General features: G+C 38.1%; 2 protein-coding genes and 1 non-coding gene across 6 annotated transcripts in view; all 3 read right to left on the bottom strand.

The window, feature by feature from the left end:
• Nucleotides 1-357: 357 nt before the first annotated feature.
• On the bottom strand, nucleotides 358-7342 carry LOC103695879 (succinate dehydrogenase assembly factor 1A, mitochondrial). 4 transcript variants are annotated; one of them, XM_008777315.4, is made up of 4 exons: nucleotides 7145-7342; nucleotides 6933-6992; nucleotides 1872-2212; nucleotides 358-1199 (listed from the first exon to the last, which is right to left on the bottom strand). In XM_008777315.4, the coding sequence occupies exons 3-4, from the start codon at nucleotides 2124-2126 to the stop codon at nucleotides 1092-1094; spliced, it is 363 nt and encodes a 120-aa protein (XP_008775537.1). In that variant the 5' UTR covers nucleotides 2127-2212; nucleotides 6933-6992; nucleotides 7145-7342; the 3' UTR covers nucleotides 358-1091. The 4 variants fall into 4 exon arrangements, with proteins under 4 accessions (XP_008775537.1, XP_026656496.1, XP_038975058.1 ...); XM_026800695.2 differs by having other exon boundaries at nucleotides 1868-2212; XM_039119130.1 differs by lacking the exon at nucleotides 6933-6992 and having other exon boundaries at nucleotides 1868-2212.
• Nucleotides 7343-11041: 3699 nt separating this feature from the next.
• The window catches only part of LOC103698126 (callose synthase 5-like), a 41967-nt gene continuing 26494 nt past the window's right edge, over nucleotides 11042-26514 (bottom strand). The window contains exons 22-43 of the mRNA XM_039119132.1: nucleotides 23887-24009; nucleotides 23691-23785; nucleotides 23513-23597; nucleotides 23273-23433; nucleotides 22740-22863; nucleotides 22492-22586; nucleotides 22275-22395; nucleotides 22049-22200; nucleotides 18887-18996; nucleotides 18640-18765; nucleotides 18497-18565; nucleotides 18225-18414; nucleotides 15422-15533; nucleotides 15178-15297; nucleotides 14968-15083; nucleotides 14585-14668; nucleotides 13655-13767; nucleotides 13312-13541; nucleotides 12243-13040; nucleotides 12078-12128; nucleotides 11815-12000; nucleotides 11042-11538 (exon numbers count right to left, since the gene is read on the bottom strand). Coding sequence (XP_038975060.1) covers nucleotides 11308-11538; nucleotides 11815-12000; nucleotides 12078-12128; nucleotides 12243-13040; nucleotides 13312-13541; nucleotides 13655-13767; nucleotides 14585-14668; nucleotides 14968-15083; nucleotides 15178-15297; nucleotides 15422-15533; nucleotides 18225-18414; nucleotides 18497-18565; nucleotides 18640-18765; nucleotides 18887-18996; nucleotides 22049-22200; nucleotides 22275-22395; nucleotides 22492-22586; nucleotides 22740-22863; nucleotides 23273-23433; nucleotides 23513-23597; nucleotides 23691-23785; nucleotides 23887-24009 — 3492 coding nt within the window. The 3' untranslated portion in view covers nucleotides 11042-11307. The remainder of the gene's footprint in view (nucleotides 11539-11814; nucleotides 12001-12077; nucleotides 12129-12242; nucleotides 13041-13311; nucleotides 13542-13654; nucleotides 13768-14584; nucleotides 14669-14967; nucleotides 15084-15177; nucleotides 15298-15421; nucleotides 15534-18224; nucleotides 18415-18496; nucleotides 18566-18639; nucleotides 18766-18886; nucleotides 18997-22048; nucleotides 22201-22274; nucleotides 22396-22491; nucleotides 22587-22739; nucleotides 22864-23272; nucleotides 23434-23512; nucleotides 23598-23690; nucleotides 23786-23886; nucleotides 24010-26514) is intronic.
• LOC113460919 lies at nucleotides 18487-18568 on the bottom strand. The gene has a single exon (XR_003383699.1). It is a non-coding gene; the product is annotated as a small nucleolar RNA J33 (small nucleolar RNA).

Consider the following 26514-nt stretch of genomic DNA (forward strand, 5'->3'; position numbering starts at 1 on the left):
TTTGAATCCTTCAACAGGGGCAACCTAAGAATCTTGAGCCAACCACAAAAGATGTAATGTGACGACAGCAGTGGTTGGGAGCATAGATGGCTGGGGAGGTGAGCTGAAGTAGACATTCTGTTAGTTTCCACAAGTAAAACACCATAGATAAATCCTAGACTTCAAATTCAGAACAATGATCACTGGGGGATAATTAAATGAATAGCCTTGAGTATATTCATTTAGACCACTAAGATCCTGGTTCTGACCATGTCAATGGGCAGGGCGCCTGCTTGGATCAGTCACGCAATCCAGTTCGTCAAGGACTTTGAGGTTGTTGAGCAGTAATACAATGTAAAATCACAAGAAATTGTCTCATTAAATATATAAAGACATATGCATTATGAAGCAGTAATATAAGTCCACTGATCATAGGCATGTGTGCAGGTATGGTCTTGAACATAGCATCATACATGTTACACATCAGGGAAAAGAAAGCACAGCTGTATAATGTTCAACAAATTATTTGACTGGGAGATACCAGATGCCAGATAATCCTCTGACTCAGAGGAACAAATTTTACCATCTCATTCAGCTGGTTTAAATGGAGTAGCTGCCCCTATTAATAGTTGGAGGGCAGCAAAAAGGAAGCTTTTAGATGCCCCTGGCTTACATAAGGGTTGAATGGTAGGAGGTGCAAGTGAATATTTGGTGGCGTAAAAGAATGCCATTTCTCTGAATAAAAGAACACATTTGCTTTGGGATGCTGAATTTGCTACATTTATGGTCAATTAATCATGCGTTTCATCTCAACTAGTGGTAAATTTCCTGAAATTACATTTGTTAGTTCACAGTGGCCTATCATGAAGTGGATCTGCATCTCTCCATGCAAATGTGGGTCAACCATCTTTTTATTTGTGCAAGCTCCATGGCACCCATTCTGGTGATGCAGGCTACAAAACTCATTTTTATGAATACCAGTCCAACTCTGATAATTTGCTGCCAGATATGAATTGGAGAATCTGTCAAGTTAAACATCTCACAGAAATGCAACTGACAAATTCCATGTCCCATGTGTTTATTAAGAGGTAGCATGTATTATGTTGTCAAGATCAACTTGCTGGAGAGCTGTTGCCTGGTTTGTCACCATGGGGTTCATCAGATGCAGGCTCGGAGATCTGGTCATTAGATTGGGTACTTGTCGCGACAGATGTCGTGAGCTGACAAATACGCAAGAGATGAACATAAGGAAATATCTTAAAGCAAGTTCATGTATCTTCAATTCATCTTATTCGTACAATGGCTTTATGTTGTCACAAAAACAATAACCATGCATGTTAGAAGCAACGATAACATAGCGAAAACTTGAAATGTTAAATCAAAACTGGCCGAATAGATTTCAGGATCTTTAATCTGTAAGGCTGTGTTCGGTTCAGGAATTGGAAATAGCAAAAGTTCTGCCATGCCATGAGCTATTCTAATTTTCAGTTTGGCTACAATTTTGAAACAACTTTTGGATGAGGACTTTTCTGCGCATAAAAAAACAAAAGTAGGTACAAAAGATGCCTTTCTGCAAAGAAATAGCTTATGACAGCTTCCATTTGGAATGGTTCTACTTGGCATCAGCAAGTTTAACTGGTATAACCATTCCTTGGTTAGGCCTGCTTTCAAAAATTGTTTCACAGGCATAAGGCTTATTCCAAGCCTTATGCCTGCTTTATGCCCAAAGCAAATGCAGCCTTTTGTCAATTTTTTATCTTAAGAAACAAAATGAAAAACTATTTTTTTCCAAAAACAATTCATATAATTTTCCTTGCAACCAAACATACCAATATACCCTAAAGAGAACAGAAAATTAAAGAAGAGAGAATTTGTTGTTCTTCCTTACTGACTTTGAAGGCATATAATCCAACAGTATCAGGACTCTTAAGTTGCTCGAGCTGCTTCTTTCCCCGTCGCAGCAAATACTCAATGTAAAGGAAATTCTTGCGATCAACATTCTTTGCATTATGGCGGAACTCATCTGAGATTTTTGACTCAATTCTACAACGCTCTTCTGGGGTCTTCAAACGTGCCACTCGAAGAAAGCTTCTGTATAGCCCCAAGACCTGCTTTTGCATGCCAGACAACTTTGAATGGGAAGACATTGCATCTCTTTGACTGTCTCTTTCTATTGTTACTGAAGAACTGAAGATACTTCGTCGTATACTCCCCAGCTTATTTCTTTCAGACTCTTCATAAATAACAGAAGAAGCAAAAATATTTTTACAAACAACAATCACAAAAATATTTGTACTGTATTATGCTGTAAGCACTTCATAGGATAAGAATTAATGTTAATGTCATGGACTGCAAATAGATACACCCTGCAACTTCTTCATGGACATCAAACAATAAAGGTGATTTGAAGGCAACTAGCATGTTATGAAGACCAATCCACTAAGCAGCTAATGCAGCCACAGGCCACTTTATATCAATCTATAGCCAACTGAAGCATTTTATGCTACATGTTGTAGTGTTAATATGTGCCACAAGCAGCTTCAGCTTTGTACAAATCAAGTTTAAGGTTACAATGAGATAGAGCTACTTCAAAGTGAACACTAGGATGAAAAAATCGTTTCTCTTCCCCATGGATACTCTCCAGAATGCTTCATTTTGTACTATACCATCATCCACATACACTACATGTCGGCAATCATGCAAGGAGGGACTTATCCTAAGATACCACAACACTGAGCTATCATCTGGCAGTTTTCACTAGGTTTTTCTGAAGACAACCTTCATGCCTAAGATTTCTTAAAAAGAAAGCTTGAGGCTCAGACTACCTAGCATCTAAATGCAGGCCCGTTGAAAAAGGCCTTGAGGCTTGTGGATGATGCTACATATATAAAGAAGCTGACATTGGTAGGGGCACAAATGATCCAAGCCGTGCCGAGTAGCAGGCTGCTCAAGCTCGAACTGAGCTTGACTTCAGCTGTTCAAGCTTGGCAAGTGTAAGTTTTGAGCTGAGCTTTTATTGAGCTGAACCGAGCTTCCCTATTGTTTCAGCAACCAGCTCATGTTCTGTTTGAACTCAGCTCATTTTCTAACTAAGCCAAACCTGGATCCAGCCGATCATGAGCTGCTCATGAGCATCTCAGATCGTTTGCAACCTCATACATAGTGTGTTTGCTTTGCACCTATTTTTATGCCTTCTAGAGGAGGAAGACACATCAGGCTTTAGTTAATTCCATAAATGTGGAAGGAAAGAAATTGATCTTTTAATTTTTTTTTCATCTGATTTTATGCATGTGAGTTCAGATGCTAAGCTCTACATAGACACTGATATTGAATCACGGAATTATTTTTCATATTTGTTTGAAAATTTATCACCATCTGGAGCATGCAATGATAGAACCTTACAAAAGTTTAATGGAGTCATGAAAGTAAAACACAAAGCTCATTCATTGCCTTCATTTTCTTCAATAGATTTTCTTTTTCTTAAATTTATAATTGGCTACCTATACAAGGAAATATCCATGAAATGTATGCCATATGATTCAAGTCTTATACCTCGCCTCAGGAGTCTGTTTAGCATATGGCTTTTGCCCTCTTTTATATCATGTAAGTCAATAAGTTAGCTAGGTGGATTACATCCAGGGGCAAGATATTCATGTCCTTAACCTATTTTATTTCCATATGTCTTACCTCATTTGCCTATTGTGGTGCTTCCTTAGGGTTAAAGGATAGGTCCCTTGATCTAGCCTCATGACATGAATCCTAAGCACATGGAAAGATAAGAGGGATCAACAAGAATTTGCTACAAGGTGTCATATTTATCTGGTAAAAGCACGGTTAATAAAAATTAAATGGGCCAATTAATTGACATGATACGACTAGTGTAATAAGAAGTATGTTAACATGTTAGAGAACATGGACATAATATAAGTCACAAGCAACAGGAACCATGGATAAAATTATAATTTTGATAGTAATTCCTGATAATATGCTGCTTAAGGTCTGGTGTACAAAACCCTACAACCACATACCGATCATATCATACTACACTAGTAAGGTACCAGTCCAATTCTGAGGTTCGGTTGGTATAGGAGCTGAACTAGTCCGAACCAGTACATACTGGATCATACCATGCAGAACCACCTCATATAGCCCATTTTTGGGCGGCATTATGGCTAGGAGTGAGAAAAAAGTTTCCAAAGCATATCTCGGTACACGGCGAGTCTAGTATTGTACCAACCTTATTGTGCCAAATCGGTAACATACCGATATCACTCTTGATACCATTGTAAAGAATATAGAGTAGTATGAGATCCAATAAAGTACAAGTCAAGGTGCATGTCTATAGTAGAAGAAGATTGACATAAGAATTGAAGAGTCCAATTTAGGCCAAGAATGAAAGAAAAAAATGACAAAAGGGAGGGGCATCCAATAGACATTTGCCTTCTTTTGTTATATAAACTAGTTTGTAAGCATGTGTTGCATATGGAGTTGGTTACATGTTCGGAGTACATCTAAGGCACTTGATTACAAGATGGCAAACATGCATTCATATGCAACTGAAGGTAAAATTATCCAAAATTAGCAAACTTTGAGAAAGTAGGGTGAAAAGTCTTTAAGATGAAGGGTGAAATATGCTTCAAATAACACCAAAAGCAGTAGCAAATAAAAATGCTTGGCAAAGGAACACTCACAGCTATTTATGAAATTCACCCTTTGGAATCACACATTTGCCTATTGGATGTTTATTTATACCTCAATTTAAAATAGTGATGACCAAAATGCCCGGGCACCAAGCATTTCATTGTGTAATGAGATCACTCCTTCCTCTATAAAATTAGTAAAGTAAATCTTAACTTTATGAGAATCTTAGATATCATCGAGAACACTCTTGTCTTTCTTAAAAGACATGGAAGACATCCATAATCAGCATATTTTCTAAAAATCAAGTAGCTATTAGACATGCAGCAAGTACACCCACACTAGTATAGAACTTCTAGTCTCAGACAAGAGAGAATAATTGCATCCCTGAGCAAAGATGGAGATGACACATTTGCCAATGCCTTGGAACCAACCAATCTCTTTGGAAAGATGGTGCACAAAGAAAGAAACATACCTAAAACAAAGCCAATTAAATTTCTTTAACATGGGAAAGTAGTCGGACAGAAAAGTGCTGAGAACAAACAAGATAAGACAAACAGTTCAGCATGGAAGATGTTTGAGTGCTTAAATTGGCTCCATGTTGAGGCGGCTGTCAAGAGAGAAAATGGAAAGAGAAGAGGAAATTGTAGTAATGCATGCCCCAGACAAATCGTTTCAATAGCTTAGCAGAGGGGTGTTTGATTGCTTGAATTGTAAGGCCTTCTAGTGGTTGAGGAGAAGAAGATGGAAATAAGGAGAGGAGGGAATCATGAGATGGGAACACCTGCTTGAATGAATCAATCTACCTAAACTCAGAAAATGAAGTAAATGGAACCCAAGCAGGTGGCCAGATCAATCCATCAAACCAAAAGTATGCGAGAAATATTTATCTTGTTGCCACACAACCTTTTCTTCAAGGGTTATAGACAGACCAAAGGCTGATTCTCTTGTTCCAATCCTGATTTTGGATGAAAGTTGGCCACTTCCTACCTACAAAAATCTAGTTTTTGGACTTACAAGGTTTCAAATGCAAAGGGATAAGACTGCATAATGGGTTTTTACTAGAAGTTAATAATAATAAGGTTACTGGCCTTCTGCTCCCTCTTCTACCACATTTCTTCTTTGGCTTTTGGTTTTCCATCAAGGACAAGGAAAAAATGCATCCTCATATTGATTTTCAGCAAGTAGGTTACAAGAATTCATTTTCTTAGAATAAATTCACATTTGAAATTTAATTTAAACAAGGGCATCACGCAGAGATCAAACCATGGATCTCTCAGAACAGAGAAATAAAAATGACATGTTATAAATAAGAAGTCTAATTCTTGATGCATTTATTGACGAGGTCAAATGGCTAAGAATAGTAAATAAGGTATAAGATTAACACCTTAGTTGCACCTCTAAATGCTACATACAAGTCTCACTCTTAGTTATGTGAAGCAGAAGTGGACTCAGGTGATGCAGAGGAAACATAGAAGTTGCAAAAAATATTCAAAACAAGTTCCTACTAAATAGGCATAGTTGCAAAAGTCCTAGATGGGTGCCGCACCTTAAGTATAAGCCTCTCTATAAAGACCTTATATCATATAGCCATATGGATGAACCCAAGGCTTTTCTTAGATAACTTGTGGCGAGGCATTTGGTTAGGTGAGAGTGTGAGACCGCATAAACCTTAATCCAAAATGGATGACAGTTCACATGACAAGTGAAATAAGAGTTTCACAGAAATGAAGATCGTCCAAGTGGCAATGAGATGAGCTATTTAATATCGCATTCCAGTGAAGGGTTTGCAAAGATAATTGTGAATTATGACGAAGGATTCCTGATGGAGTGGTTTGCAGAGCATGATAGCAACTAAAATATGTTTGACAAAACGAAAGCAAAATAAAATTAAAAACAAACAATGTCCAAACCTATATAATTGGCATTCAAATTGAAAGCAATTAACTCAGAAATAGGGAACCTAGATAAATCCATACACCAGCATCACCACATTTAATATATCAAACTATTTTTTTATGCGGCCAGCGTTCACCCCTAGGGGGAAATACAAAATCACAGCATAACATATTAACCTATCCAATGCCGATAAATTTGTAGATCAACAATCCCTTCACTATTCGTGATTAGGGGATAATAGTGGAACGCTGTAGCCAATTTTTACAAGGTTCAGCCCACGGCATGAGCAAAAGGCGTCCAGAGCCATTTTGTAAGTCCTCGAGAATTTTCACAATATCAAGAAAAAGAATAGAATGAAGGAAAAATTTAGAATACCAAGCACAAAGCCACAGGAATTAGATTATAAAGAAACTCACAACACCAAACTCGGAAATCGACTCGCAAAAACCTAAAACCAAACTAATCCAGCACGCAGCCTGCGGACAAAGTAATGATTGCAGATATTAAATCCCAAAACCCGAAACCATTCATGGAATCTTTGTTGAGTCTGTATCAGCAATCGCAAAAGAAACAAAGGAAAATTCTAAACTAAATCAAATCAATAACAACGAGAAGATAAAAAGAATACCTTGACAGATCGGCCTTACAAAAGCCAGAGAGCGCCAAACAGGAAAGAAGGTAAAGGTATCAAAAAAAATCAAAATCTATTCCTGTTACAGAGAATATTAGAATGTCCCGAGACTCGAGAACTGGGTTCACTAGAAAAGAGGGACGAACGAGAGAGGCCGGCCCAAGGCCGAAAGAGCGGCCTTTTATTTGGATTCGGTTCCCGACTTCGTACAAGTTCTAGTCCTATGCGGTGCGTTTTTTTTTTTTTAGATAAAAAGGGGGAGGGGAGAGGGGAGAGGAAGGGACAAGCCCACCCCCACGTAGAAGCCTCTACTGGGCTCCCATCTCATCAGAAAAATGTTCGATGCGGATAGAAATGACCGTGTGTTGGGCACCCCGGTCGATTTTATGCGGTGCGTGTTTCGCACGGAAAATTTCTTCATGGGCCGGTACAAATCCAAGGGCGCAATTCCTAGGGCACATGTATAGCGGATAACAGGTACCCATCATTGATCCTGAATTGTTTAAATATAATATAACAATCACGTTTCATTTGATCTTCTTGAATTGTTCAAATACAACTTGGTAACAGACCTAGTTCATCTAATAATTAGATGTTTTGCACCTCGAACGAGAAATTACACCTTTCATCAGGCACACCGTATCGGTGGTAATCAGCCGTAGATCCCATTCATCATCATGCATCTCATCTTGGATTGCGAAATCCCTTCTCCAAATCTTGAATTGTTCGAGTGCACCATCTTGTGTAGGAGGTATTACTAGATGGACTGGACCCATCCAAATCTTGAAGCATGTGTAAGTGGATAATAAGATGAATTCTCACCTTTATTTTGATCTTGAATTGTTTAAAAACAAGAAGGGTAATGCGGCGAGTGACTATTGAATTGGTCCGCTAGGTCTAGTCCATCCAATAATTTCTCATCAGTTATATGAGACTCTCAGAGCGCGTAACATGATGAGGGAAACACAAGGTAACGTAAAATTTCATCCGGAAGGATGAAAAAGAAGTAGGACTGCAAAATGGACTGGGTTGGATCGAGTATTTGTGCAGCATGAAGATAAGGTCCATGCAATCAAAAACGGATTATATAATTGAATTAGAGTTAGGTCAGATAATTACAAATTAAAGACATTTTTACTGGAACTATGGCTTTATGTTGGTCCATCAATTATCATTTTTTGAAGAGTTTTTTTGCATGAATACCTCCTAAATATCGGATTTTGCATGAATACCTTTTCAAAATTGATATTTTTATGTATACCCTAGTAAAATACTTGTTTTACCATTCTACCCTTTTTTTATTTTTGTTTTTGCATATGTACCTATCCTATCTAACGATGTTAAAAAATTAACAGTTTCAAATTAAAATGACTAAAATACCCTTAATAGGTAGACATGCAAATAGATTGCGATCCCGATAGCAGAAAAAGAAGGACCATAGCATAATTTTAAAATTTTATTTTATTTTTAATTGATATAAATATGATTTTTCTTAACATCTTTAGAGCAACCGTTATATTACGGACATCTGTATAATAACAGAGTTTTACAAGGGTATACATGCGAATATCAATTTTGGAAGGATATTCATACAAAATTCGATATTTAGAAGGGTATGTATGGAAAAAAAAAAAATTTTTGAATTACATCAATATAGGGAACCTTTTCGATTTCTATGCAACTCACTCGTGATTGGAAGCACATTTCCTTGTCAGCAAATGAAATCAGGGAAAATAAGAAGTGAGATGAAAAAAATAAAAAACTGGGAGAGGCATACAAAATGTTGAAAAACTAATAGGCTAGTGAAAGTAAGGAGATTGTAAATACCATATAGAATTGAACTTGAGACTCTCTAGCTAAGTTACCAATTGTTAGTGCTCGTATTATGCTTGTTGAAATGCCTATGGGATGCTGTGAAGAGTGCTCACTAGCGGGCGGTCCAACAAGAGAGGCCCTACTTTGTCACTTGGCTAAGGTTCGATGCAGATCAAACGTGTTGGTCTAGGATCCAACAAGCATCAATTAGATCAAGCAAAGTTGTAAAAAAAAAAAAAAAGTTTGAAAGAAAAAATATATTTACTCAAAAAAAATAAAAATTAAAATAATGAGTTCGGCTCATCTAACAAAGATGCCTCTTGAAAACTCTCCCTACGTACTCTCTCGCTAGAAGATAAAAACACACACTTTTTCTCACTAAAAGCTAAAAGCATTCGCTATCTTTCACGAAAATATTTTATCTCTCGCTGAAAAACAAACTTTAGTATATTTAACCCGAAGCTTAATCTAACATAGATCAACACTAGAAAATCAAACATTTTAATAAGACTAGAACTTAGCAGCGATGAATCTTAATAATGTGGAAGCGGCTATATACTTGAGGCATCGGTTTTCCCAGCATTTTTGCTACCTGCCTTGGTATCCATCCAAGTGCAGTCTAGCCCTTGGGGGCCTTTTCGTACCTTGTTAGTTGGCTGCCCTCAGCCACAAGTTCCATATTACACGCTCCTGTGGCTGCTGGCTCCTAGTCCCCTGACCATGTTTTTATTGTTGTGGTAGTCGTGTAGCCTGAGCATAGGAGGATTGGTCGATGACCATCTTGTATTACATCTTTCGTGGCCGATGGATGTTGCGTGGGGTTGCATGGCTTTGGTTGTCTTTCTACCTTCTAGGTATAGATGTTGCTGGAAAGAGCCGCCGACAAGAGCGGCCGGAAAGCCTCGCCGGACCGAGGTATGAGTTTTCCATCTCCTCCTCTTTCTTCCTTTGTGTTTTGGCCTTCACTTGTATTTGAGCCGGCAAATTGCCAAAATACCTTCCGAAATAGGAGACCCACGTTTCGGCTCCCTTCTTCCGAGTTCGCCATCGTCGGCCACCAAGTCTGGCCGCGCTTCGCCGCAGTTTAGGGAGCCCATAATCTTGCAGTTGTGGGTGAGGAAAGCAACCATAGTAAAGGTTGATTAAGGGATTGTTCGTGATGATTTCTTTTTCTCCTTCGGCCGACCCCTATCACGATAATGTTGCAGCCGAAGGTCCGATCATGGCCATCATCACTAGGGGTTGGGCCACCTTGGTGGCTGTCACCGTCTGATCCGAGAGGAGAGGGAGAGATCGGCTCTCCCCCATTTTGGAGAAGAAGAGAACCTCTATCCTTTCTCTCTCCTCTCTCCTTTCTTTCTTCTCTCTCTACTTTCTATCTCTAGAAGATATATGGATCCCGGTATAGGGCTCTATCGACCCGATTTACGAACTCGAGGTGACCCTCGAAAAAAGTTCTTAAACTACCTTGATGCCAGGACCGTCCATTAGCATAATTTATGATTTTATTTATGCGTCGATACTAGAGAGCTGTATTTATATAATTTGCATGATTTATACATATGAGCATAATTAATTTATGATTATACTGTTATTATAAATATTTTTTATGGTAGTTATATTCTTTAAATAATTTATTAATACACATAAAAACTTATGCTTGATCCGGTAAGATAGCGAAAGGTTTACTTACTTACTAAGCTGTGTCATACCTCTATTTCTATTTTTCTCTTTTCAGACAAATAAGATCGATAGGAATGAAAGATGGTACAAGCTTTGAGTTCGCACTAGCTAGCTTGGCAATTTTGTAGAAAAAATTTAGCATTTTAAATTCACTATGAATTTTTAGTTAACAATTTTCTAAATATTGAGAATTATGGGTTTGGTATTTATGTTTGGATTTAGACGCTTTGAACTTAATTGCATTTAATAGATAATAAAATTAGAGATAGATTTAAAGCTAAATGTAATGTTGGCTTCGAGTTCCTGTGAGCTGTAGCCATGTTATTCTTTGGATACGTGGAAAGTAGTGATCGGAGCCAGATGCAGCGGCCCAAATTCTGAACATAGAAATGCCCATTTGAGAATATAGGAATGCATTATTTTAACTCTCATAGGAGTCGAGGAAAACAGGTCAGCTGCTTTGCCGGCAGATTAGATCGAGTATTGATGAATCGAGATGCTAGCGGTACAATACAGTCTCCATCGCCAAATGACTCATGTTAGTATCCCAAACACAGGGAGTACCACAGCCCATTGCACAGCAGACAAATCTCTCAAGCCCCCCACCCACCTCCGTTCCTCCAGCACTACTCTCTCGTCTTTCCTCCCAGGCTTGTTGCTGTTTAGTCATGTTTCTTCCCACCAGCCAAAATGCGGGAAATCTGCAAGCCTCTGCTGAATGCTTGGTTGAAAAGCAGCCTTGTTTGGAACTCCGAAACAAATGGGAACCATGCCAACACAGCCACTGGTGCAAAGATCACAGGACCCATCACATAATCGTATGCCCTAGCAAATGGTTTGACTGAGCCCCACAACCCAAGGGTCTTTATAATCGGCTTGCATGCCTGTGATATCTGCATCGGAGATTCCAGGATGAAATTTTGAAATTTGTTGCAAAGCTCTTCCGTAAATTTTTTTTTTTTTTAAAAAAAAATCTCCAGACGCACCGCAATAATTTGTTAAATTATGCTATATGAAGGCTTCTATTTGGGACCTCATGGTACTCACTCCTAGGTAAGGACCGAAAAATATATTACAAAAAAGAAAGAAAGAAAGAAAGAAAGAAGACCGACCTGAACTTTCCACTTGTAAATGCATGAAGTGAACCTTTTTTAAAAGCAAAATAGTACCTGAAGCACTGCCCATCCTGTTGGCATGAAGGCAAGGATGCTGGTGGAAATGTCACCCACTGTCAGATTAAGAACAGCAAAGAGGATGACTAGTGCACCAATAAACCCAGCAAACAGGAATAGCTTGAGCAACCGGAACAGAAGTTGGAAGTCTGCACTAAACTTCTTCCTGCCCACGGACTCCATCTGCAGAAAGACACTCATTTAGGGCAAAAGCAATATCAAATTTATGAATGAAAAACCCTCTACAGAAAAGTACCAACCTTCAGTATAATCATCACTGCAACTATCACCAACCAGGACAGGGCATACACCTGCTCACAAAAGAAATTAGGCCCTTCTTTTTGCTGGTATTCTTCTCAAACAGCAGCTGTAACCAAAACGGAATAAATAAATAAAAGGCTTGATACAAAAGGCGTGAAACTCACTAGAATGCTTTTGTTGCCATTGGTCACATTCAGGTGATAGACAATCCCATACTGGAAGAGGAAGAAGCGCATAGAAAGAATAATCTCCCAAAATCGCCCCAAGAATCCTGTGTACTGCAAGTGCTCTTGTTCTTCAACCCACCAGGACTCCCAGCTTTTATTTGGTGGTACACCAACGCCACCCCTGCTCCCTATCCATTTTGTCCAATCATCCCAGTCTTCCACTATCTTCTGCCACTCAAAACCAGATGGGTTGAAAATGAATGGTGCAAACAACCAACTTACCACAAGGAACCACATTGATGATGTGACTAGCGTATAGGTAATTGTGCCATTTGGCATTGTCCCATACAACTGGTAAACTATCAGCAGTATCATCAACTCCAGCCCTTTCACAAAGTGACTTCTAGAATACATCCTGTAATTCTCTGCAAACCTTTCATGCCGAACTACAAATCCTCGCCCAGTTGCTCTATATTTTGCACCACCATGCAAGACGGTTCTCCCAAAATAATGAGCCCTTGTTCCAAGAGAGAATGTGAAGAAAACTGCACAAAGCTGAAGCTGCATGACAACGAAATCAACAAGGGCAGTTCTGAATCCTCTTTCTAGTCCAATCTCCATTACCATCGGTAAAGCCATTAATAAGCCTAACTGAACTACGGATTGAGATGCCATGGCTGCCTCAAGGGATTTGTTGCCTCTCATCCTTGCTTGCTTCAAAAATGCCTCTTCCAATCCGCTTAATGATAGGTAAAGTTTTCCATACAAGTAGACATATAAGATAATGGCAACCATCTGCATGTATTTAAGGTAAGAAAGTCGAACATTAGAAAATATAGTTGGCGTTAAAAAAAAGAAGCAAAGCTACCTACAACTACATAATTGAACTGCTTTTGGCTAACCCATCCTACTTGTGCCAGTTTTTTTCTGCTCATATTTTTTTATGAGTAAAATAATAGATGTTCTATTTATGGTTACCATAATCTCATCTTTCAGTATGCCCTAATATTAAATTTGCTCCAGGGATTATTCTAGTTTGACAGGTAATGAAATAGAATGAGCTTACCAATGAGCTGAAGTAAAATCCCACGGTTGTAAAGTAACAAGACAGCATACGAAAAAAGTCAAAGCGATGGCCTAAACGATAGATATCTCTGCTAAGTACTTGTTCCCCGTTACCACAGGCAACTTTAGCTTCAAATAGTGTGATTTGATTAAGCCCTACATCACGACCTTTCCCAACTTGAATGTACTCATGATGGGTGACATTACCGCGCCTTAGCATTGAGTTAAAACCTGGAAGAGTTTTATAAAATGATAGGGTTAAAAACTGGAAGAGGAAACAAAATACAAGATTTTAGACAGAAAGGAAATCTTTGCTGAAGTTCAGAATTTATGCATGAAATTACCAGCAAAAATGTCCTCACTCAGGTTGATTCCCCGAGATGCCTTGCTAATGCCACCCCTGGTAATGTGGAATATCCTATCAAACACATCTGGATGACCATAATGAAAACGAACCCTGGTCATACCGAAGAAAATTAAAACTATCAGGACAAATTTTGATAAATTTTGAAGGAGAAACAATTTTGAGGGTTCTCCATTCTGCACGAGTAAAATACTCATATGGTCAGTCAGCAGTTCAACTTGCGCACCATGTAAGACCATACAGCATGCAGCAACAGCTAGTAATATTAATATGCCACATATAAATCATAAACTACAACATACCAAAGTTTTTTGAAGAGCAGGCATTATAACAATGAATATGGATAGATTGGCTGCATCCACAGGATATATTTCCAATCAAAAAAATCTACTTGACATGGAATTAATATTGTCTATGTGTACAGAAAAGCTTTAAACTTGTTTTTGAATAAATTAAACAGAAATTAGACATTAGAAGAATGAGCAGTTGCAGCCTCCTGACTAGCCTACCCTGTTTGGTAGATAACACTGAACAGACCAAATTTGGGCAAGGCTACAACAACAAATTAGCTACAGTACCAAAAGGTCTGATTTTAAAGTACACTCATGGCACTGATGATGTGGCACCTCCAAAGAATGACAGATACATGCATGAGATAAACCAATTAAAAAGTATGTGCTAGCCCTTGTTACATAAGGAATGCTTATGTGGAATTACTTGTAATTGTTTTGTTAGAAGGTTAAATCCATCATTCTAAGTGCCTCGTACCAAGTTTATCCTAGAATTATCTAAAATACATGATTTAAATTTGCATAGAATTTTTTAGAACAAATATATAATCTGACTGGCCATGAATATCATTAAACTTAATGAGGTAATGTATTGTGAGTACAAATATAATGAAACTCACTTCAATGGGTTTGCAAGGACTCTTTGGCCAATAGTCACAAACGTTGTTTCTTGATTTGACATAAACCACGCCAAGGATGACACGCTACAAAACAGATTTATTTCACATATTAGAGAACATAAACCAATCTTATTGTCCCAAATGCAAGAAATTGATTTATAGCCAGTGTGGGCGGAACCGAGCCGAACCGGCCGGTTCGGCAATAGAAAGCGGTTCCAGCCCCTAGGGGGCCGGAGCCTGATTGCCGCTAGCCAGAACTGGCCAGAATCGAACGGAACCGGACGGTTCCATCCGGTTTGGCTCGGTTCGAACTGATATTGACCCGTACCGGACTCGGTACCAGTTCGGCGAACTTGTTTATGGCTACTGAAAATCATTCTTACCTTCCTGTAAAAATATGCTCTCGTACACCCAGAATAGTGGGTTGACGCACTCCATGATCTTCATTGAATTCTTCCAAAAGGTTACGCATTTTAAGAGCCTCTTCTAAGTAATTGTCCTATAGATTTTTTTTATTAAGCAAAAAGTATAAGAATCATTAGTCATAGTGGCTCCAAGTCTGTTTCTAGAAAATTTAGACATATCTACATTACCTGGTTCATATCAATGGTCTGAAGAGCCTCTCCTCGAGTGAAGATAATAGCATGGTTCTGATTTTCCGGCTTTCCTTCACCGATCTTTGCAGATCCTGGCAACTTAATACGATATATTTCCTTTTAACAGGAAAAGACAGAACATTTAGTATAGCTAGACTTAATTATTGCGACACTATAGTTTAAACTTCGAATGACAATTTTATAAACAAGAAAAGAGGGGAAAAACTCAAAGGATAATTACCTGGTCAAGATTATCAACAGCTTTTACTAGTACTGAATAATAGGTTTTCTGTACCATTCCACCTTGTGTTTCTTCAACCTCATCAATATATGCTACACGTAAAGAAGGATAACTGTAGTAGAAGATCAGCAATTAGTTTCTACAGAAAAGAAAACTCATCTAAAATTGTAAATTTGCTGCAGTTTATTGTTGTACAGTTCCCTTGTTTTTTAAAACAGAAAATGTGCTTCTGTCCCCTTTAATTTCATTTTATTATTGGTAAATTGTTATAAAAGTACCTAAAACACACAATTTTGGTTCAAATAAGCCAGATTTATACTCTAGTTTTCTGTAAATGTAAATTATTTTTCATTGATTGACCAAATGATACAGTTTAAGATCTTACTAGAATAATATTATATGAAAACGAATGAAACTAATAAATTAGGATTTTCTCTGTTCAATATTCTTGCTTTACATACATAAAAACACAGATAAATTAAACATGACATGGAGTCAGTCATACCATTTAGCATGTCACCGGTTGTATGTCAAATGGTGTCTAGATTCAAGAAAACACATCTTCCTTAACAAGATTCAATATGCCATTATATAAAATTGCATGATTTGTCTCAAACTAACTGTGAGATTTGACCTACAAGTCAGTAAGCACCAATCATGTGATTCAAGAGAAAGACAAAGTAACATTTGCAGTTTACAAAGGATTAATATAGAAAAGCTCAAGGTATGCTGAACTGGCTCGTACCGGCCAGTTTAGCACGTACCGAACCGGTACCGGTGCCGACCAGTTTGGCCCGTATTAGCCGATACGAGAGGCGTACCGGACGATTTGTCCGATTCGGCTAGGAACTGGTGCTAACCGGTTCGCACCAATTCTAGTGCCACAGCATGCACGCTGTGATAAGACATCAGTTAGGTACCGATACGAACTGGTAATGAACCGACACCAAACTAGTACCGGTTTGCCGATCCTTGCCTGGTACTAATATAGTAGCACATGCCCCAGACATGCCAATACAATTTAGTGCTGAAAACCTTATTCTGTACTAAATGAAGTCAAGCAAAAATTGGTCAATAGTGTAGCTTGTGGAGTTAGGCAGTATCTTGTCTGGACAAGCTAAAAGTTCCATTTCCTGCTATTCTGGTTTTCATTTGTATGATGTCCTTATATCTCCTTCCAGGCAAAAAGGTAATCAAGTGAATAGTCATGCTTATGCTGTTTTATAAGTGGGCAACAGTCAATATCATTTAAACAAAAAAAAAATGCTAGCAAGTGAAGGGTGAGAAACATGCATTAAACATGAATAAAACCGTGCCTATTATGAAAAGTATCTTAGTGAGATGTTCTTGTTCTTATATAGAATAGTTGTATTAGAGAGATGGGAAACACCTAAAGCTAGGTCCGTAGTACCGGAACTAGCACCCGTGCTAATAGGCCGGTGGTATGGTACGCTATGCCCTCATGCCGTGCCATTCCGGTGCAAATCAACAGGAAAACCGGCAAGAGAGGTGGAGAGGAAGAAGAGAGAGAGGAAGGGAGGGAGAGAACAGGAGAGCGTGGCGGGGAGAGAGAGAGAGGCGGAAGGAGGGTGAGAGGGAGAAGGAAAGAGAGAGAGGAAGGAAGGGAGAGGGCAGCGGTGAGTGGCAGCCGCTGGAACAAGATCAAGGGATGGGAGAGAGAGGGCTTTCAAAGCCCTCTCTACTCCGTGCGTCGGAACCTTTTTTTCTATTTTTTTAAAGTGACGTTGGCAACCACTACCGACTTTACTTTTTTTTTTCTTTTTTTGGAATTTTTGAAGTGAAGTTGGCAGCATGCTTCACTTAAATCAAAAAAAGGGGTTGAAGCCCCTATTTTCTTTTGCCCCGGTTCTGACGCAAGGGGGAAAGAGGGCTTCAAAAGCCCTCTCTCAGCCCTATTCTAGCAGCCGCCGCTCACTGCCGCCTTCTCCAACTCTCTCTCCCTCTCTCTCCCCCTCCCCCCCTCTCTCTTTTCCTCTCTTGCCTTCTCCCTCTCTTACCACTTGCTAATTTCTTGATTTTATTGCCGGAACCGTCCCAGTCCACCACCAATACGGCTCGATATGCCTCGAATCGCGTGGTTCAGGACAATTCTGTCTTCCTTAACCTAAAGTAATGAAGAAGAGAGAATTTGAAAATGGTTAAGGAACAAAAAAAAAGATGCATGAAATAGGAATACAAACAAAAGTAGGAATTAGATTTGCTTAATCATGAAATACTTGGAAAAAGTCATGTAAATTATGGCAAAGCTAGCCTCAATAATCATAGAATGTCACATACAACACAAAGCTTTCAAACTAAAGAGTAAGACTATATTAGCTAACTATGTATAAGACAACTAAAATAATCAATGTTTGTACTAATGAATAATAAATTCCTATGGTAACATATTGCAGTACATGATCTAAATATAGACAACATGATATGAAATAGTATAACTGCAGATTTTTGCTGAGTATCTAAAAAAAAAAAAGAGTGAATCCTGTAGATATCTCATCAAACAAGAAAAGAAATGAAAAAAGGATATCAAATGTTAAGAGTATAAGATTGTAATCATATAGGAGAAATTCATAGTCTAGATCAAGGTTCGCCGTACTAGTACCAGACCCTGTACCGGTGCCACGCTAGCATAGTGTCGGTATGGTATGGAATGGAGTTTTTTTGGCATACCGAGGATCGGTACATCACCCGTACCGGCACCGAACCAGTATGGTACGTTTGGTACCGTCCGGTTTGGTACGGTACGACATACCATGGTCTAGATGATATTAGGAGAAAGACATACTTAACCATCAAGTTCAGAATGTCTGTTGCGCGACGATCTCCAGACTGTTTTTGATTGCCATAATTTTGGCATGTCGCAACATATGTAAATTTCATGTCTGCAACAGCTTCAAGCTGAGCAGATAAAGACCTCTGACTCTTCTTTTCTTCCACAGCTGGATCAGCAACCACTTTATATCCTTCTAAAATCTCTACAAGTATCAAAGATGGTAAGATTAAATCTCAAGAGATGTATGTCTAATTCATCATAAAAATTTAATTAGGAATTATTACCTCTTTCAGAAGCCATGTCAAGAAAAGCCTGTAGCTTCAAAGCTCTTCGGTAGTACATCATTCCCCTAACTGCAGCGATGAAGGCACAGTGTAAAGTAGCTAAAAAATCATTAAAAACATTTTAGAATTATGAATATTCACACCAGTTCTGCAGAGTGTTTGCCCTCTTAAGGAGGCCCAATGACGAAGCTGCAAAACATTCTCCTCATTTCCCCAAACTTCGTTCTCTCTTTTACAACCGATTCTCTCCATGAAATTGTTCCATTCATCTAATATATTAATCAAAGTCTCCCAACAATAAAACCAATCAGAATAAGGAATTAATTGAAAATTTAATGTAGTGATATCAGTAATGATCTAACATATCCAAGGGAAAGAAAATTACAAAACCTGGAAAGATTTTTTGCAGGTAGAATATGATTGATACACCATCCTCATTCTCCAGTTCAAGATCACTTTTAGAATATACAGTCTCCTCACTATAGTATGGAGTCATAACACTGCAAATGTCATATTAACTTATTAGATGATGACTGCAAAAGAAAATTAACAAATATTGTCTTGCTCTTACTGCAGTGAAGTTCAAATGTTTAGCACAGAACCTGTAGTGAACAATGGTTGATATGGTCACTGTATCGTGCACTAAATCTACATAGAGTATCAGCTGGTACTCTTTGACACAACCAATATGATCCTGGTGGCATATTTTGGCATCTTAAATTATTTTCTTTGCTCTTTTCTCTTATGTTTAATGTCTTAATTAAGTTTGGACTGTCGGCCAAAATAGATCAGTTTCAGTCAAGAACAATCACAAACTGCTTGACATTTTTGCCTTTTGTTAGTTTTGGCAAAATTGCCATCTAATCTTTCTTTAAGAAGTATGTTTAATGTTTTCTTAAACTCAACAATGTAATCACACATTTACCAAAGGCTACTAATCTAATCTATGTTAATATCATATAAGCTTTGTTACTATGATGGGTAAATGCAACCTTGACATGTCTTTAAGTTATAAATAACATAGTAATATGTAGAACTAAAGATGAATGCGCATGTCTAGTACCTTTTATTGTTTTGGAGAGTAATTTATGGAATTAATCTTATATCTGGTACACTCATCTTATTAATTTAAACCTGATTAAGCAATATTTGGTATTTTATACAGTATACTCAGTTTCAGTCTGAAAGCATTGAAATCCTAAATAACTGAAAACAAAATAAAATTATGGGCGATGATTTGCTTTCATTTATTTATTTTTTATTTTTAGAAGAGTTTCTAATTTTTACCAGAACTCTGAAACTCGAAGCACAATGCTGAAACTATCAGAATTGTTAAAACCTGAAATCAAGGTTTGAAAACTTTTTTTGGTTTCGATTTGGGCCAGGCTGTTCAGTTTTGGAAGTTTCAGTCCAAGTATTGAAGTTTTGGTCAAAAAGAAAAATGAAAAAAAAAAAGAAAAAAAAAGAAAAAAATCTAGGAAATGTTATTACACCTTATTTCTATAGATTCTTTATATGTCAAACTTCGACAATTTAAGAGTGAAACTAACATTGTGAAATTCATCAAAACTTGCTAGTTGCTATTAAGAATAATAAAGTAATGATATGTTGAAAAAAAACAATTGTGTTTAGCATTTTATCCAAGAAAATAGACTCCAACATCTTATGTGCGAATACCAAGTCTTCCAATTAAATATACCCTATAATTAAGAAGATGAAAGCTTTAGGTTCAAGATCGTAAATCCACCAAATGCAGCCTTACCTCCGTGTTTAGAAGGACTGCTTCCGTGTTTCAAACCCATGACATCTAGTTCATGGTGGAGCACCCTCACCATTGTGCCAAGGCTCACCCTTTGCAAATGTATACAATAAAATATAAATTATAGTTGATTCATAATTTTTGTGACAATTTTGGGGTTTGACACACATTAAAGTTAAGAGATGGAGGTTCCTCGGTTCATAGACTAGTTGCATACACAAGTTCATCGTTATTCTTTTCAAATACTACCATTCTAATATACAACTTTGTGTATAAATTGCATTGCTATATCATCTACATATGGAGATGCACTTCTTATGTGCACACGGGATGCACACAAGAAGGATGGCTCTAATCTCAACATTAAAAATTTATTTTTTATGTTAGATGTAGATGTACTCCTACTATTTATTGCCAAACTTTCTTTCGTTTATCTTAACATAAAGAAGGAAGCAAATAAGATAGTCCAACATTAGTTCATTTAGTAAACTGAATGTCCAATCAATTAAACATCCACTCAAGGTTGGAGGTACCTCCCCGAACTGTCTGATTTGGAGTGTACCAAGCAGTACCGGAGGTGGACCGAGACCGTAATAGCCTTCATAATCAATTATATATTTTTTTGAAATTTTTTAAGTAAAGTGAGCAGCAGCTAACGACTTCACTTTTTTTTGATTTTTTAAATTGAAGTAGACTGCTGGCTTCAATTAAAAAAATAAAAAAAAAATTTAGTGAAATCGGTAGCCGCTGCTGACTTCAATTAAAAAATTTCAAAAAAAAAATAAGGAGGCTGAAGACCCTATGTCGTCTCGAAACAAGGTCTCCGCCCCTGTTCCGGCACCACGGAGGAGAGAGGGCTTCGCCCTCCTTCTCTCCCGCTCACCATAGTTATCTCCCTCCCTCCCTTTCTTTTCCTCTCTTTCCTTCTCCCTCTCTCCCTCTCTCTGCCTCTCTCACTCTCCACTGCCCTCTCCTGCTCTCTCCCTCCCCTCCCCTCCCCTCTCTCTTTTTTCCTCTCTCTCCTTCTCCCTCTCTCCCTCCCTTGCTGGTTTTCCTTTATCGGTTCACACCGGAATGGCACAACATGGTACTGTCCCATCCCGTACCGCCATCTTACCAGCACAGGTGTGGGTTCCAGTACTACGGACCTTCCATCCACTAAAAGTTTTCTTTATAGACTAATAGAGATAAGTGAATTGTAGATATGCATATTTAAAATTACCCATCGAAGTCAAATGTCAAACCAGTTAAATGTCCACTTACAAGTTAGCTTTATATAATAGTAGAGAGTACATTGTAGACCATGCATATTTCAGTGTTCTAATGGTGTAAAAATACCATAGCATTCTTTCCAAAGCTAGCTCCACAAGTTTGAATAGGATACATCCTTGATTGTAAGCTATAGTAGGGTCTTTGAATAGGATCTAACTGAGCTATGAAAAGCAATATGGAACTTGTAGTTCCTGTGTCTTGGAATGAACTTTTTTTCCCTTTTACTTCAATTTAAATTTCTCTTAAAGTTATAGAAATATCAAATCCACAGAGTTAACTACATCACCTTATGTATAATCGAATAGTACAATTACCATCAATAACCACTTTTAAGTTGTAGGGGGCTTCTATATATTCTGTTAAGGATGAATTGCGAAAATGAACAGAAGATTCGTTTAATTTTCTTGGTGCCGCATATTGGAAAATCCCCAATTAGCCAACCAGGGCTGCACATTTCTACAGCTTAGTACCGACATGCTCTCGGACTTCCACTACCATTGAGATAATATAGATTATCAAACCTGAATGAGAGCATTTTGCGGACCCGAGGTGCATGTGGCATGTCCATAAATAAAGAATTTGTGAAGAATGCGATTCTTCTGCAAGCCTCAAGGTTTGTAGGCACATTGACAGCAGACTCTCTTACCGTCAAGAGAAGGTACAGGCGTTTTATCTGCCATAAAGTTGCTTGTGAATTATTTGTTGTACTAACATAACATAATTGAAAATGTTTCCTCTGGTACGCACCTGTTCTTCCCATTGTGGTGTTGCTGGTGGAAAAAGTACAGCAGGTTTTGAGCCTGTACCAGCAAAAAGTTGTCTTCCAGGGAATGTATCTTTGTTGCCATGGCCGAGGTCAACCAACTCACTACAATGGACGTTGCAAGACACCAAAAATAAAGCCTAAGCATACATAATCTCATATTTCAAATTATTCAGGGATGCAAATATTATGTTCATATACCGAATCTCATTCACCATCATATCACGCGTAACGACTTCTAACATGTCTTGGAGCAATATTATGACAATATGATGCTTTGATGCATGACCTTCTTTCTACAGCATTGAACTAAAACTATTAATAAAACCAATTAACAATACAAAACAATTAGCAGTTCCTTGACTAATAGAAGATTGTGAAACCCAATTGATCAGGAAAAGAAATGGAAGCTGCAGACTTGCAGAGGATTAAAAGATAAAGAGACTCACCAAGATCTCTACAAGCTCGACAAACTTTTTACATAGTGTTGGTAAAGGGCCCATTCTAAAATTGGTAAGGAATGTGTTTCGTGAAATGTCAGCTTCAATTTCCTTGAAGATAATACCAATGATCCTGTGACATCAGATATTCTCTTAGAAATACAAGTACATCAAGTAAAAGACAAAGAAAAAGAGAAATTCTTTTGTCGACATTTATGTAACTAATTTCCATTACAGTATATATCAGACTTCTTTTATCAAAAAAATGATGTATATGTAGGTAGATAAAAAAGGCATGCTTTATTCAACTAATGAGAATACAAACCAAACTAAAAGGAATAAGCTTAGAGCAGTATGGGATGATAATTATCGACTCTGTCAGAACTTAGATTTTAGAATATATTTTGATCAGATGGAGAAAACAAAACTGACATCAGCATAATATCCTTATAAGCTGAGCAGTATAGATTTTTTATCTTGACATCCAGCAAGAGAAAAAATCATATAAACTATGCATTGATACAAAAAGAAATGCAACAAACCTTTTTTCATTTTCACCAACTATTAGAAGGTCAAGGACAAGTTTTAAAGATTCATAACACTCAAGCACAGCACATTTCATATACTCATCAGCACAGATACGTCTCCAGAGGTCCAAATCCCTTGATCGAAATTGGGCTGCCATATCCAATGCGATTGAAATCTATACAGACATCAGGAATTAGTGGTTGGAATGATTTAGAAAGAAAAGGAAGGGCACATAGACAATTGTTGATAGGGACCTTGCCAGCAAGCAAAAAAAGTGGCCACTGTATTATGTCTAGGCTAGGATCTGACATATAAGGAACCAGCAACAGATCCAGTTCCCTAAGTTACCAAAAAATACCATTTCAGCTTTTGCAGAACAGTGTTATGAAAGGCAGGACAGAAAACACTAGAAAAATCAGTTGAATGTCGTACCTATCACTAATAAGGTCTTCTTCACGGAAACTACATATCACTTCATTCCATAACTGAGCAAACTTTGCAGCCTCGGTTCTCTTGCTTGGTGCAACCTGAAATACTTGGAGTCATGCACAGAAAAACACAAAATGACACAGAACAACATTGTTAAAACTTAAAAGCATACTCATATGTTATGGTGATAGGATCCAACCTCTGCAAAGCGCTTTGAAAACGAAAATTTCTTGTCTCGCATCTTCTCAGAAGGTACCAAATATGCATTGAAGGCACCAGGTAAAGAGTGGAATCGTGATCTCAGCATGCCAAGTGTCCGTATCTACAGAGAACAGGAAATGATGCAAACACTAAATAATCTGCCAAGATAGCCAAATCAAAATCACAATTCTAAAGTATATATTTTGCTGATACAGTACTAGCTATAATTTGGGACATGAGTTCGATTAGGTCCTTGCCCACTATAGATCTAATTACAGAATCATTAGCCTAGATGTGATCCTTACTTTTGTACTTACCATACATGTATCTCTGTTACTCTACATCAAGTTTGTCTGCATGGTGCAATTATACTGCAACCTCACTATTTAAGTAAAGAAAGAAGGCATTCAGTAGCATAATCCATTATGAGGTAACTAATGCTGTTGAGAACTTTAGAAACCCTGTCCCTTGGATATAATGCCAAAATGATAAGCCCACTTGGGCTTTGCACTACCCGAGTGGCTTATGACTTAAAAAGACCAAACTTGAATCTGTAAAATATGAAAGAAGAGAACAAGACACGGACCGGCATGCCTTAATTTTTTTTTTGGAGTTCTCACTCTTTTCGAACTTTTTCTATTGATTTAAGTCTAATTTGATGTTTTTATGATGTTTTCTTATTTTTTTTAATATTTTTTGATGTTTCTATAATCCTGGTTTAACCTAGATGATGTATCTTATTGCTTTAAAATGATACAAATAATAAAATGAACAACATAAAATATCCTTCAAGCAAAATACAATCAATTACATACTTTTAAAGTCCAACATACATACTGATATCTAAAATCAGATTGAGTGTCGATGCTTCTTGTAGATATCTGAATCATCAGTATAATCAGAAGGCACATCAACCCAGCCCTCTAACCAAACGGCAGTATAGTGTTGTATGCTCATCCCATAAGGAGCGCGCACCGGATTATAAGCACTTTCGGATCTCTCACTGAAGCTTTGGCTCTGAGAGGTATCCTCTGACTAATAATACGACTATGGAAGGGCCCATTTGAATACGCCAGCAACAAAATCTGATCTGTGAGATGCTCCGGCTTGCGTATGGTGGTGGCCTTCGGAAGATATCTCAAATGCACCATATCTATATCCGTATCCGTATGGGTTATAGGCTGCCTGTGGTTGCGAATATCCGACTCGGAACCTGATACGTCTATAAATTCTACTCCGCGTGCGAAGAATCTGCAGCTGCATCATGTCCTCCTGAATAACCTCGAGGAGCCTGTCTCCTATATGCAATCATATCCTCACGGCCTCTACTAGATCATCCACCGTGGTTCCTATCCTGTGTAGCATGTGTAAATTGAGACTCATCGGTGTACTGAAGACCATCTTGTGTCTATCTCGTAAACAATAGTCTCCTATCCACCACTCTCTCCATGACCAGCAGATCTATGACCACCAGAACTGTCATCGTTGCTGCTCCAGGACTCCTCAACACTCTCCATTGGGGCTGCAGGTGCTTTTTGTTTTTCTTTTTTAGTGTGCTGGATAGCTGCCTTCTTATTCTTTGTGCGCCTCTCTGCCTGGCTATGTCGTCCTCCTGACCGAGTCGACTAGGCAGCATAGTGGCCTCATCTAACCATCTCTCGAACATATCTCTGAGAGGATATCTCGGACAAGGAGTCATGTGGTGACTGGCTCCTCTGTGGTTGTATCCGATTATTTGTAGGAATGCGTGGAATATTGCGCTTAGCCCATTGCCCTGCATCGACCCTTGTCTCGTTGGCTACGAAGCTGGTTGATCGTGGAGGCGATCCTGCCTCGTCAAGCTCCGGCTCTTGCTGCTAGCCTACAAGCCATCCTATCATAGGATCATCCTCATCATCAATGAAAGCACTATGGATCGAATCTATATACTTGAGCTCCACTTTCTTCTGAATGCACTTTAGCCTCAACCTTATACTGTAGTGAACCTATACAAGGTCATTGAGGCGCTTTTGTATCACACTGTTCCTCAGCTTGCTGTGGGTGAGGACGAAAGTGGATCAGTTGCGCTCACAATCACTTAAGGAGACTGTCTAGAAGAGGATCCAGATAGCTACCCTCTTAAAATTTTTCGCAGACAGCCCAAAATGAATCCATCATTCAGCTGCAAAAATATTTAAAAAAAATAGATATAAGATAGTACAGATCCGATCCATAGAAACATATCAGGTAACCATTTAACGCCACGTAAATGTCCTCCTAATGTGTAATATACATGGATTCATACTTGTTTTACTCACGACAGCTGCCCGCAGTCCAAAACTGTCGCTGCCCTCTCTAAATAATTTGGTCTGTGAAAAAGAAGCGTGTTCTACTATGTTAATAATAGAAGATATCAATTAATTTACATATATCCTTAAATTAAGTTACCTATTCTAAATATAGGATCGCGATTTCTAGATCAGGCTCCATCTTATAAATGACGTTATGCAGAGCGGCCAAAAGTTCGTAATCCATACCAATTCCAGTTATGTTGTACTAGAACCGAGGATTTAGGTAGTATGCTGCACATAGAGAAGACCGTCTTAGTAAAATTATACAAGTACAGGAGCAGTCTAATTTTCAATGT

This window comes from Phoenix dactylifera, unplaced genomic scaffold (assembly GCF_009389715.1).
Source record: "Phoenix dactylifera cultivar Barhee BC4 unplaced genomic scaffold, palm_55x_up_171113_PBpolish2nd_filt_p 000490F, whole genome shotgun sequence".
NCBI lineage: Eukaryota > Viridiplantae > Streptophyta > Magnoliopsida > Arecales > Arecaceae > Phoenix > Phoenix dactylifera.

Coding starts and splice junctions, on each gene's coding strand:
- LOC103695879 (XM_008777315.4), bottom strand. CDS start 2,126: ATGTCTTCCCATTCAAAGTTGTCTGGCATGCAAAAGCAGGTCTTGGGG. Junction 1,200..1,871: donor TTGGATTATATGCCTTCAAA/GTCAGTAAGGAA, acceptor CGTATTTGTCAG/CTCACGACATCTGTCGCGAC.